Genomic DNA, 13,335 nt, shown 5'->3' with positions numbered 1-13,335 from the left:
ATCCCTGGGTCGGGAAGATCCCCTGGAGAAGGAAATGGCAACACTCCAGTATTCTTGTCTGGGAAATCCCATGGACAGAGGAGCCTGGTGGCCTACATTCCATGGGGTCACAAAAACGTTGGACACGACTTAGCAACTAAACAACATATTAAAAAAGCATGCATGGAAAGACTCCACCACATACTTATCACAATGTGGTGGGGCAGACCGAAGGGTCAGAACAAGTGTAGGAGGAAGTATAGGATGATCTCGTCTTGCCTGCCATTCCTCAAGTTTAGGTTTTAATACTATGTTCTCAAAGAGCATGTTCATTTCAAATAGTGCCTTTAAATATTATACCATAAATGGGCTCAGTGCTGCTGCTGCTACTGCTGCTAAGTCACTTCAGTCGTGTCTGACTCTGTGCGACCCCATAGACGGCAGCCCACCAGGCTCCCCCGCCCCTGGGATTCTCCAGGCAAGAACACTGGAGTGGGTTGCCATTTCCTTCTCCAATGCATGAAAGTGAAAAGTGAAAATGAAGTCGCTCAGTCATGTCAGACTTTTGTGACCCCATAGACGGCAGCCTACCAGGCTCCTCCGCCCATGGGATTTTCTAGGCAAGAGTACTGGAGTGAGTTGCCATTGCCTTCTCCAGGGCTCAGTGCTAAGGAATGCTAAAAACAGTAAGTCTAAGCAAATGATCACACATAATGCTTAACATATGGTACAATATTTGCAGAGAGCATACCAAGAGACAACAAAAGATTTTATTTAGCATAGAGACATATATACCTACCTAGATATAGGAACTTCTGGATAACAGCCTAAAATGAAAAATAAAGATAATAATAAAAAAGAGTATTTTCTGCACTTAGAAAACCAAATTGACCATGAATAGTGGTTGGCAAAACCCAGAAATATAAACTTATTTCTCGATGGCAAAAATCTATTTTTATTTTTTTCTAAACACAGACTTTTTTTCTTTTGTATATATATATATATATAGCCCACAGAGGAGAAAAATGTTGTACATTTCAATGCCCAAACTTATTTATATATTTACATAAAAGATGCTATCTTGATTATCACTATGTTTGCAGTTCCACATGTGAATTTCTTTAGTCTTGCATTCCATATCAAGGAGTTACAGTGAAAATATTTTTAATTTAAGCCCTAAAAAGGTCTTGAGATAAGATACATAATCCATCCATTTGACAGGTACTGTAATTCCCTCTGTTGTGTACATTAGCCTGGCTGGAACTTAGTCCCAGAAATGGACACACTGGTGTCTGTCTATTCCAATAACAGAGCTGGGTAAAGGGGAAGAAATTATTTGTCACCCACAATCCAGTATCCCAAGTCAAAATGCTAAACTATGGCCAAAAGTACATAACTCTACTCACTGGAACTAGCTTCTATGGCTAATAGTCACTGTCTCACTTAAGCTAGTATCCAATGAACACCCCAGAATCTACTTTTATTAATGAAAAAGAAATGGTCTTTTGCCTAAAAAAATAAAAGTACTGATTATTAACAAATGTTTTCCAGTGCCTGAAAGTTCTTAATATATAACCTTGAAATCTTCAGAGGGAAAGTGTTAACATAAATTAAATAATTTAATATAATAATATAAATATTTTAAGAGGTGTATAAGACAAGAAAAATGCCTAGATGAATGGGACTGAACCCTATTCCCAGAAACTCACTCTAATATTCCAGGAAATTCACTCAATCAATAAAAAGTAAAAGATTAAATAATATAAAAATAACTAATGCTATTAACTTCAAATAATCCAGCACTTTCCTTCTAAAAACTTCAGTATGTTACATATAATATCACACTTACTCTCATAAGTGGATCATTTTTAAATGGCAATAGTTAAATTTTAACAAAAACTATCTCATAAAGAATTGTTATTAAAGTAAGAAGAACCAGTTTATTTTATATATACAAAACATGATAAGAGGGACAAAATAATGAAACTCACTTTCTTATAATTAAGAGAGTCAATGTAGCATTGTGATCAAGAACCCAGACCCCAAAAATCAGAAAGTCCTGGAATGGAATCCAAACTCTTGTCTATTAATTACTAGCCATGAGTTCTTAGGAAATCATTTAACCTTCCTTAGGTCTCACTGCCCCATAAACCACATGGTAATATTAATAGCACATTCCTCTCATTATAGTTCTGATAGTTAAACAAAAATTGATGTATGAAGGTGCATAATCCCATGCCATTTAGCACATACAAAGTGTGTTCGATAAGTGGTAACTATATTATGTTTTCTTAGAGTCAAGTACCTTCAAATATACAAATATATTCAAAATAGAAGTGTTTATTTATACCATTATTGTCATGAAATTATAATAACTTAAAAGGATCCAGCTTCCCTTATAAGAGTCTCCTCTGTTCCATTAAACTTTTTCAGTGTCTTTTTTTTTTCCTAATAGGGAAGTTGTTATGACTAGTTCATGAAATAAATGCTTTTTGATCAACTTCCTTTTACATACCTCAGAAATCTCACCAACAAAATCTCCATAAAACAGGTCAATGGGAGAGTCAGATGCTTTGGGGTTGATCAGGAGGGCATCAAATTCCTTACCCACTTCAAAGTTTCCAATCTCTCTATCCAGCCCCAGGACTACAGGGTGGAATAAATTAACAAACAGTCAGTATCTCCAAGCTTTGGACCATGTAAATATCCCAATTTACAAGGACAGAATCTGCCAACATATCACTAGGAAAAAAAAAAAATCAGTATCTTAATAATAAAGCATTCCAATAGACCGCAAGACTTCAATTTACAGAAAGCAGAGTAAGGAGAGGGAAAGCAAAATCTGAGAATAGAGGTCTCTTCAACACCCTGATCATATTAATAATTCTGATCGTATGTCTGTTTTGGCTCTACCAGTGCCCTTCACAGTCCAGTTGGTCTATGATTTCCATTCGTCCCTCTAAGAAACGTGATGATTGACCTAATATCTTTCTTTTCCTCTCCTTTTCACCTTCCAACATTCCAACTCCTTTCGTTCCCCGTTTTATTATTTTGTTCTATAAAATAGCTGATAAGATCTACTTTTGTGGCAGTGAAATGAACTTCAAATAAGTAAAAACTAATTATCTTTTTTTTTTTTTGCATGTTTGTCAATGCAGGCATATCCATCCTAGGTTCCTTAAATGATTTGAATAGAAAAATATTCACTTCTGAAAGTAAATGGATCCTCATAACTCAAGAGTCCCAGTGCTTTAGAAAGCAGACTAATTTCTCCGTAACCTTAAAGATTTCCTGGTTGCCAGAGAAGAATGGTTCTTTACATAGGGCATAGGTCAATAATGTCTATTGACTTGATCCATCTCACAGCTAGAATTCTTGTTCCATGAACAGTGGATGTTAAGGAAGAACATCTCTCATTTTTATGGTTTACTTTCAAAAGATGAGGGTAGCTGGTTTTCCTGGTCAGTGAGGGTATTGAATTTAAGCTCCTTAAAGCCAATAATGTGGATAGAGTGTTCCAAATGGAAGCATGCATAAAATAAAGGTCAACTGGAGTGCAGCATGCTGTAGTTGAATTTTTACATGTATTTCTTTTATTCCGTCACTGTCAGGATACAGTCCTGTGTGAAAATATTAGACAATAACCGCTGCATTATATTTCTATGTATGGATATCCAAAAGTCTTTGGCAACGCTCTAAGCACACATTTAGAAATCCTGCTTGTTCTTAAATGGTTATTTAAAGGGTAACTCATTTATTCTGAGAAAAGAAAGAGACTTTTTAGCTGAAGAATTCTTATAGGAAGACAGAGGTGCAAACATAAATAGAAAAGTTAAAAAGCAGCCGGGTGACTTCTGATTGTGGGGAGAACTGAATGAAATAGAAAGTCACTAGAAATCTTCTCCCCCTTCGTTGATTACACTTGACATTTTTCATTTGACACTTGTCATTACACTTGCCACTTGTTGTTTTTCACTTGACAAATAGCATGACAAACATGAGTTTTTGATGACTGTATTCAACATAAAATTATTGTATGTTTAATAGGCCAGATAACCAGGTTCATTTGCCAGGATTTGACAAGGGTGTGTGTGTGTGTGTGTGTGTTGTGTGTGTGTGTGTGTGTGTGTGTGTGTTATGTGTTATGTGTGTGTGTGTGTTATAGCCCCACTATGCCACTATGTAAGGGCTTCCCTGGTAGCTCAGACAGTAAGGAATCTACCTGCAATGCAGGAGACTTGGGTTCGATCCCTGGGTCAAGAAGATCCCTTGGAGAGGGAATAGCAACCCATTCTAGTATTCTTGCCTGGAAAATTCCATGGATAGAAGAGCCTGGGTGGGCTAGAGTCCATGGGGTTGCAAAGAACTTGGATATATATATATATATATATATATATATATAAACTAACTGGATTATTTGTTAGAATCTGGAGAGTTCTGGTATGAACTAACCAAAAAAAGACACAACTACTTTCAGTGAATTGTAAATTGATCTAAATTCACATTATTGCAGAGGGGCCTAACCGTGCTGGTAAGCAACTCAAATGCACTTTAAGAAATGCAATTTTACTGTCTCTGGAGCAGATGTTGGCTCTGTGAAGGCAATTTGTCTTAATCTTGAGAGTGAATGTAAAGCTAGAAGAGTCCAGCTTTTAACAGGGAAGCATTCATCTCATTCGCTCAGACTCTTGTGGAGACACAAGCTAAGGAAAAGAAATTCTGTAACAGTAACCTCAGAGGCCCAGAAAATAGATCTGGAAGCTGTACAGCAAGGTAGAAATAATTTGGTAAACACCCCATGCCAGCCTGGTTAGATAACAGGATCCTGATGAAACAACTCACAGTCGGCCTAGAATAAAAAAGCATTATTTAAATATAAGTCATTTACACCATGAAGTTAAGGTGGTAGGACAACTATGTGAACTCAGATGTGAAAGTGGGGAGTGTCACACTTGTTAAAAGTACAGAACCTTTAAAACTTAGAACTTTAGAAAATGAAGTCTTAAGACATGGGAAAATGCAAAGCATATGACCTTTTTCTTGAAATGTTCTTTATGGCATTCATCATAGCAGAACATTCAGAGAAGAGCCAAGAAGTTTCTCTTCCCAGGATACCCTGGCCTCCATCATACTTCATTTCTAAGATCTAGGGTATTTATCATAAATATCAAGATATATTAAAAAATATACACTTGCCTCAAGATCTATGTTTTTCTTTCTCACTAGCTACCTAAGGTTTCATGCTATGCTCATTATCATCCATCCACATTATATTACAATACTAAAGTGAAAGCAATACTGTTACCAAGTTCTATTTTTTCAGTAAAAATACAATTACATATGAGAACTGGGAAAAGCTGATGAACAATATTTGCATATCAACCAGCTGTATTTTTACAACTTTCTCTTTTGAAGGAGGCTTGTAATTAGTGTACTTAAGTATATAAACAAAATACATAGTCTAGGCTAAGCTTTATACAGGAAGGAAAAAAAGAGATTTATACAGGAAGATATTGCAGTGGAAAACATTGACCTGCACTCTGGCATCAGATTTCTAGGTTCAAATAATATACCGCAGCTTGACAGGTGTGTAAGCCTCACTCAGGTAACTGGTTGGTAAAATAGAATAAATAACAGTAGTTCTGAGGATTAAATAACAGCATCCATAAAGCATGTTGCATAGTGCCTACCACATGGTAAGAAACCAGTAAGTCTTGGCTATTATTATTATTACTACTCAGGCCAATACAGAGCACTTTACTTGACTTGATGGGAAAAAACCAATTAAAGAATTCATATGCATGTGACCAATGCAAGTATCCATTACAACAATATGATAACTGCATACTGAACATCTCTTCTGCCAAAAACAAGGAACTTACTATATTAATGATTCAAATCATTCAAATAATGATTTACCACATGCTTAAATGTGCACTTTACTTGCTAAACTTTGGGTATATTATGTGATATGCAAATCATGAATATGGGGATACATGCTGATGTCAGCATCATGAGCCTTCATACTTCAGCCACGGACGTAGATTGGTATGGTTGTACATTGTGTGAGAGAGAAAGAAAATGCTCATTACCTTGGCTGCCTCCAAGAGTAGCTAGTCTGAAGACTTCATTGAGGGTGAGGCTTTTTGCATTTATCTGATTAATTAAAAGGATATTGGAAACCATCACTGCTCTTCTGATTGCATCAAGCATGGATGATGAATAACCACCAGCCACATCTGTGGTAGAAAAAATAAACAGTAACCTTATGAGCTGGATTATTAGGTATATTGGGTTTTTTCTGTTTTTAATGATGGATATTCACTTTAATATACTTCAGAGAAAAGACCTTATCTACAAACACAGAATAGACACAGACTAATATTTAAAGGAATTCAAAACTTGCAATTAGTATCAAATTATACTTCTACTAGTTTTCTAGGGCTGCTGAAACAGATTACCACAAATGTGATGGTTCAAAACAGCAGAAATTTAGACTTCTCTGGTAGTCTGGTGGTTAAGACTCAGTGCTCCCACTGCCGAGGCATGGGTTCAATCCCTGGTTGGGGAACTAAGATCTCACATGTGTGGCCAAAAAAAAAAAAAATCAGAAATTTATTCTCTCACAGTTTTGGAGGGCAGAAGTCTTAAAGTGTAGCAGGGCCACCATCCCTACAGTGTCTAGGGAAGAATCTTCCCTGATTTCTCCCAGTTTAAGGGGGCTCCTGGTATTCCTTGGTTTGTGGCAGTGTAGCTCCAGTGTCTGCCTCCATATTCAAATAGGCTTCTTCCTTCTGTGTCTTTATGCGCCTTCATTGCTTGTTCTTATAAAGACATTCATCATTGGATTCACCTTCATTCACAATGACTTCATCTTAAGAGCTTTACCTTAATTACATTTGCAAAGATCTTTATGCCAAATAAGGCCATATTTACATGTTCCTGGTAGATATTTCCTTTTGGGGGAGGTGGTACGGGGAGCACAATTCAACCCAGCACAAAACCCAAATGTTCAATAAAGTTAAGAGAAGAAACATCTTTGACTACTCCCTAAACTCTCAGAGAAACTGGTCAAATATGATTCCATTATAGATAACGTGAGATCTAAAATAAAGTCATAATTCTGTGCTCTAAAAACTTGTTCTGCTGCTACTAAGTCACTTCAGTCATGTCTGACTCTGTGCAACCCCATAGATGGCAGCCCACCAGGCTCCCCTGTGCTTGGGATTCTCCAGGCAAGAACACTGGAGTGGGTTGCCATTTCCTTCTCCAATGCATGAAAGTGAAAAGTGAAAGTGAAGTCGCTCAGTCGTGTCCCACTCTTAGCGACCCCATGGACTGCAGCCTGCTAGGCTCCTCTGTCCATGGGATTTCCCAGGCAAGAGTACTGGAGTAGGTTGCCATTGTCTTCTCCAAAAAACTTGTCCTAACTCTATTTTAATTCCAATGAGGACTTTGGGAATTAAATAGCTACTTCTTTATGATAATTTTTTCAGGAAGAGCTTTTAGAATGAACTAAAATATTCTGGAAAAATTAGTGTAATAAATGATCAGTGCTGATATAGACAGCTTTACATTTGTCACTGCCATCATTAGATGAGGAATGAGAATTTTTATAGTGTTTTAAATAAGTCCCTAATCATAATTAAATTGAAATACTGCCTTTGACAAGAATGAATATAGAAGTTAAATGAATTTGTATAAATATCAAGTAAGCTAACATGTTTTATTAGAGGAAAAGTACATCTATAGTTAATCAGTTCAGTTCAGTTCAGTTCAGTCGTTCAGTTGTGTCCAACTCTTTGCGATCCCGTGAATTGCAGCACACCAGGCCTCCCTGTCCATCACCAACTCCTGGAGTTCACTCAAACTCACGTCCATTGAGTCAGTGATGCCATCCAGCCATCTCATCCTCTGTCGTCCCCTTCTCCTCCTGCCCCCAAACCCTCCCAGCACCAGAGTCTTTTCCAATGAGTCAACTCTTTGCATGAGGTGGCCGAAGTACTGGAGTTTCAGCTTTAGCATCAGTCCTTCCAAAGAAATCCCAGGGCTGATCTTCTTCAGAATGGCCTGGTTGGATCTCCTTGCAGTCCAAGGGACTCTCAAGAGTCTTCTCCAACACCACAGTTTAAAAGCATCAATTCTTCGGCACTCAGCTTTCTTCACAGTCCAACTCTCACATCCATACATGACCACTGGAAAAACCATAGCCTTGACTAGACAGACCTTTGTTGGCAAGTAATGTCTCTGCTTTTGAATATGCTATCTAGGTTGGTCATAACTTTCCTTCCAAGGAGTAAGCGTCTTTTAATTTCATGGCTGCAGTCACCATCTGCAGTGATTTTGGAGCCCAGAAAAATAAAGTCTGCCACTGTTTCCACTGTTTCCTCATATATTTCCCATGAAGTGATGGGACCAGATGCCATGATCTTCGTTTTCTGAATGTTGAGCTTTAAGCCAACTTTTTCACTCTCCACTTTCACTTTCATCAAGAGGCTTTTGAGTTCCTCTTCACTTTCTGCCATAAGGGTGGTGTCATCTGCATATCTGAGGTTATTGATATTTCTCCCGGCAATCTTGATCCCAGCTTGTGCTTCTTCCAGCCCACCATTTCTCATGATGTACTCTGCATATAAGTTAAATAAGCAGGGTGACAATATACAGCCTTGATGTACTCCTTTTCCTATTTGCAACTAGTCTTTTGTTCCATGTCCAGTTCTAACTGTTGCTTCCTGAACTGCATATAGGTTTCTCAAGAGGCAGGTCAGGTGGTCTGGTATGCCCATCTCTTTCAGAAGTTTCCACAGTTTATTGTGATCCACACAGTCAAAGGCTTTGGCGTAGTCAATAAAGCAGAATTAGATGTTTTTCTGGAACTCTTTTGCTTTTTCCATGATCCAGCAGATGTTGGCAATTTGATCTCTGGTTCCTCTGCCTTTTCTAAAACCAGCTTGAACATCAGGAAGTTCACAGTTCACGTATTGCTGAAGCCTGGCTTGGAGAATTTTGAGCGTTACTTTACTAGCGTGTGAGATGAGTGCAATTGTGCAGTAGTTTGAGCATTCTTTGGCATTGCCTTTCTTTGGGATTAGAATGAAAACTGACCTTTTCCAGTCCTGTGGCCACTGCTGAGTCTTCCAAATTTGCTGGCATATTGAATGCAGCACTTTCACAGCATCATCTTTCAGGATTTGAAATAGCTCAACTGGAATTCCATCACCTCCACTAGCTTTCACTAGTTCGTAGTGATGCTTACTAAGGCCCACTTGACTTCACATTCCAGGATGTCTGGCTCTAGGTGAGTGATCACACCATCATGATTATCTTGGTCATGAAGATCTTTTTTGTACAGTTCTTCTGTGTATTCCTGCCACCTCTTAATATCTTCTGCTTCTATAGCTAATAAAATACATGTAATATTTCAAGAGTTCCTTTTGTCACGTCTTGGTAGACACATATAATTGTTAGTGCCTATGTATATTGCAAAGATCAAAAACAATAGCCCACTAAGTAATCTTAGATTGCAGTTTAATTTTATGTTCAGCTGTCTTATATGTCTTTAGATAAACTTGTATGATTTTTTTTTGTTTTAGAAAATACTTTGTTTTTTTTTTTTTAATTTTATTTTATTTTTAAACTTTACATAATTGTATTAATTTTGCCAAATATCAAAATGAATCCACCACAGGTATACATGTGTTCCCCATCCTGAACCCTCCTCCCTCCTCCCTCCCCATACCATCCCCCTGGGTCGTCCCAGTGCACTAGCCCCAAGCATCCAGTATCATGCATCGAACCTGGACTGGCAACTCGTTTCTTACATGATATTTTACATGTTTCAATGTCATTCTCCCAAATCTTCCCACCCTCTCCCTCTCCCACAGAGTCCATAAGACTGTTCTATACATCAGTGTCTCTTTTGCTGTCTCGTACACCGGGTTATTGTTACCATCTTTCTAAATTCCATATATATGCGTTAGTATACTGTATTTATGTTTTTCCTTCTGGCTTACTTCACTCTGTATAATAGGCTCCAGTTTCATCCACCTCATTAGAACTGATTCAAATGTATTCTTTTTAATGGCTGAGTAATACTCCATTGTGTATATGTACCACTGCTTTCTTATCCATTCATCTGCTGATGGACATCTAGGTTGCTTCCATGTCCTGGCTATTATAAACAGTGCTGCGATGAACATTGGGGTACACGTGTCTCTTTCCCTTCTGGTTTCCTCAGTGTGTATGCCCAGCAGTGGGATTGCTGGATCATAAGGCAGTTCTATTTCCAGTTTTTTAAGGAATCTCCACACTGTTCTCCATAGTGGCTGTACTAGTTTGCATTCCCACCAACAGTGTAAGAGGGTTCCCTTTTCTCCACACCCTCTTTAGCCAGAATAGTATTGCTAGAGACTCATCCAGTTCCTTGACAAGTTTTACTCATCTACTTAGTCCACTTTAACATACAGTAACCATCCATTAACCTTTCATTTTATCATAGCATCCAACTAATAAAACACATATGATTTGAAATACTTTGTCTATTGATTTTTTTCTTTATTACTAGAACAAAGAAAATGTTCAATCTATAGGCAGAATAAAATGCTAGTACTACATGGTATGGAAATAAGTAAAGATTGAATATATATTTCAAAATATATAAGAAGCAGCTAAGAAAACCATATAAGAATAAAAACTTGAGCCAGGGGGCAATAGAAAAATAAAAAGAAGTAATTCTATATGTATGTGTTCATCCTGTTCATTCATTCATTTATCAGCAGATTTACTGAGCACCTTCTTTGTACTTGATTTATTACAGCAATCATAAGTAAAAGTTACAGGTACTGCATGAGACTACTATCTTATGGAGAAGGAAAAGAGACATACAAAGAAACAAATATTAATAATAAACCATGTTCAGTTAGTGATAAAGAAAATGGAGGTAGAAAGCCATTGTGACAGGATGGTCAGAGAAGACATCATTAAGTCAATAACATTTAAACTAGGACAAAAATGAGAACCATGTTTAGAGAGACATAAAGGGTATTCCAGGCAGAGGAACAAAGGCACTCAGGTCTTTTGGCAGGAGGGAGTGTGATTCACAGAGGGGATTAAAAGGGAGCACTGTAGGGAGGAGAGCAGCACGAGGTGGGGCTGGGAGGTGGAGAGATGTCACACCATGCAGAACTCTGGCCTCATAAAGAGGTTTGCATATTCAAAATCACACTGAAGGTGGTAATCAGGAAGGAGTGAAATAATCATATTTTCATTGTGATTCTTTTGAAAAGAGAATACTGGATTAGAAGGGCCCAGGAATATGAGACCATTAGGAAGCTGCTGCTAAGTCGCTTTAGTTGTGTCCGACTCTGTGTGACCCCATAGATAGCAGCCTACCAGGGGCCCCCGTCCCTGAGATTCTCCAGGCAAGAACACTGGAGTGGGGTGCCATTTCCTTCTCCAATGCATGAAAGGAAAAGTGAAAGTGAAGTCGCTCAGTGGTGTCTGACTCTTCACAACCCCATGGACTGCAGCCTACCAGGCTCCTCCGTCCATGGGGTTTCCCAGGCAAGAGTACTGGAGTGAGGTGCCATCGCCTTCTCCGATTAGGAAGCTAGTGCAGGAGTTTAAGCAAGAAGCAATGGCTTCTTGTATGCTTGTATGAGGTGTTCAGTTCAGTCACTCAGTCGTGTCCAACTCTTTGTGACCCCATGAATCGCAGCACACCAGGCCTCCCTGTTCATCACCAACTCCTGGAGTTCACTCAGACTCACGTCCATCGAGTCAGTGATGCCATCCAGCTGTCTCATCCTCTGTCGTCCCCTTCTCCTCCTGCCCCCAATCCCTCCCAGCATCAGAGTCTTTTCCCCTGAGTCAATTCTTCGCATGAGGTGGCCAAAGTATTGGAGTTTCAGCTTTACCATCAGTCCATCCAATGAACACCCGGGACTGATCTCCTTTAGGATGGACTGGTTGGACCTCCTAGCAGTCCAACGGACTCTCAAGAGTCTTCTCCAACACCACAGTTCAAAAGCTTCAATTCTTTGGCGCTCAGCTTTGTTCACAGTCCAACTCTCATGACCACTGGAAAAACCATAGCCTTGACTAGACGGACCTTTGTTGGCAAAGTAATGTCTCTGCTTTTTAATATGCTATCTAAGTTGGTCATAACTTTCCTTGGAAGGAGTAAGCATCTTTTAATTTCAAGGCTGCAATCACCATCTGCAGTGATTTTGGAGGTGTATGAGGCATTTAAGAGGACAGGCTTAGATGTTTGAAGGTATAATAAAGTTTGGAGATTGTATGAGGAGGGATCAAGGAGAAAGGAGAAAGTAAGCAATTGAAAATACAGGTTTGGAATTCAAAGAGGAATCTGGGCTGGATATAAAAATCTGAGTCATCTGCATATATGTAGCCCATGTAAAATCATGGTTGCAGATGATGACTCCTAAGAAGAGAGTTGAAAAGAGGAGAGAGCCTAGGTCTGAGCCTTGAGGAAAGCTTTTGAATGGCCAGGAAGAGAAGGGACCTTCTGAGAAGATGAAGAAGGGCAGGCAAGAGAGGAAGAAGGGAAACAAAACCAGTGTGGTGTCACTGAATCCAAGGAAAGAGTATTTGGACAAGAAGTCCAGTGCGATAAAGACAGACTAGTGTCTTTTGGAGTTGTCAGCAAAAGAGATCATGTGTGTGTGTGTGTGTGTGTGTGTGTTAGTCACTCAGTCTTGTCTCACTCTTTGTGACCCCATGGACTGTAGCCTTCCAGGCTCTTCTGTCCATGGGATTCTCCAGGCAAGAATACTGGAGTGGGTTGCCATTTCCTCCTCCAAAAGAGATGGTAGTGTGGTAACAATCCAGGGTAGAAAGGACAAGGATAGTAACTATGGATGGTGGTAAGAAGCCAGGCTGAAGTGGGTGGAGGAATAGAAGAGTGCCTGGGAGGCAGTAGCAGTGTGAGTACCTACTCAATGAAGTTTTGCTGTGAAGGGGGATAGAGAAGTGGGGCAGGAGCCAGAAGAGGGTGTCTAATTAACAGAAAGGTTTTCTTCACACCTCTGCTTAAAAGATCAGGAGGTCTACAGAATGTTTGTATGCTGAAGGAATGAGCCAGGAGGGAGGAGGTAACAATGATACAGGAGAGTTACTGGCCACAGGAATTGATTTATTGAGATCAAGGGAGAGGAGAGAGTACAGAACACACCTCAGGGTATGTTTGTTTTTGACTTAGATTGGAAGAGAAATTTTTTTCAGCTGCAGCGAGAAAAAGAAGAGAAAATGCAAGCAGATGGAGGAAGGTATATAATTTAGTGGTGGGAACATAAAGGAAAGGCTTCTGATTGTATCTGTTTTCTCAATGACTGATGA

The 13,335-nt window shown here is 39.0% G+C and overlaps 1 protein-coding gene and 1 long non-coding RNA gene across 4 annotated transcripts in view; one reads left to right on the top strand and one right to left on the bottom strand.

Moving 5' to 3' along the window:
• The window catches only part of GDA (guanine deaminase), a 127,355-nt gene that overhangs the window by 4,679 nt on the left and 109,341 nt on the right, over nt 1-13,335 (bottom strand). For both annotated transcript variants that reach the window (XM_010807880.4, NM_001192620.3), the window contains exons 11-13: nt 6,072-6,218; nt 2,495-2,625; nt 779-806 (exon numbers count right to left, since the gene is read on the bottom strand). In XM_010807880.4, coding sequence (XP_010806182.1) covers nt 779-806; nt 2,495-2,625; nt 6,072-6,218 — 306 coding nt within the window. The remainder of the gene's footprint in view (nt 1-778; nt 807-2,494; nt 2,626-6,071; nt 6,219-13,335) is intronic.
• The window catches only part of LOC104969353 (uncharacterized), a 116,327-nt gene that overhangs the window by 77,408 nt on the left and 25,584 nt on the right, over nt 1-13,335 (top strand). The gene's annotated exons all lie outside the window — the stretch shown is intronic.

This window comes from Bos taurus, chromosome 8 (assembly GCF_002263795.3).
Source record: "Bos taurus isolate L1 Dominette 01449 registration number 42190680 breed Hereford chromosome 8, ARS-UCD2.0, whole genome shotgun sequence".
NCBI lineage: Eukaryota > Metazoa > Chordata > Mammalia > Artiodactyla > Bovidae > Bos > Bos taurus.
Note: the sequence above shows the minus strand (reverse complement) of the source record. Positions and strands in the feature narration are given on the sequence as shown.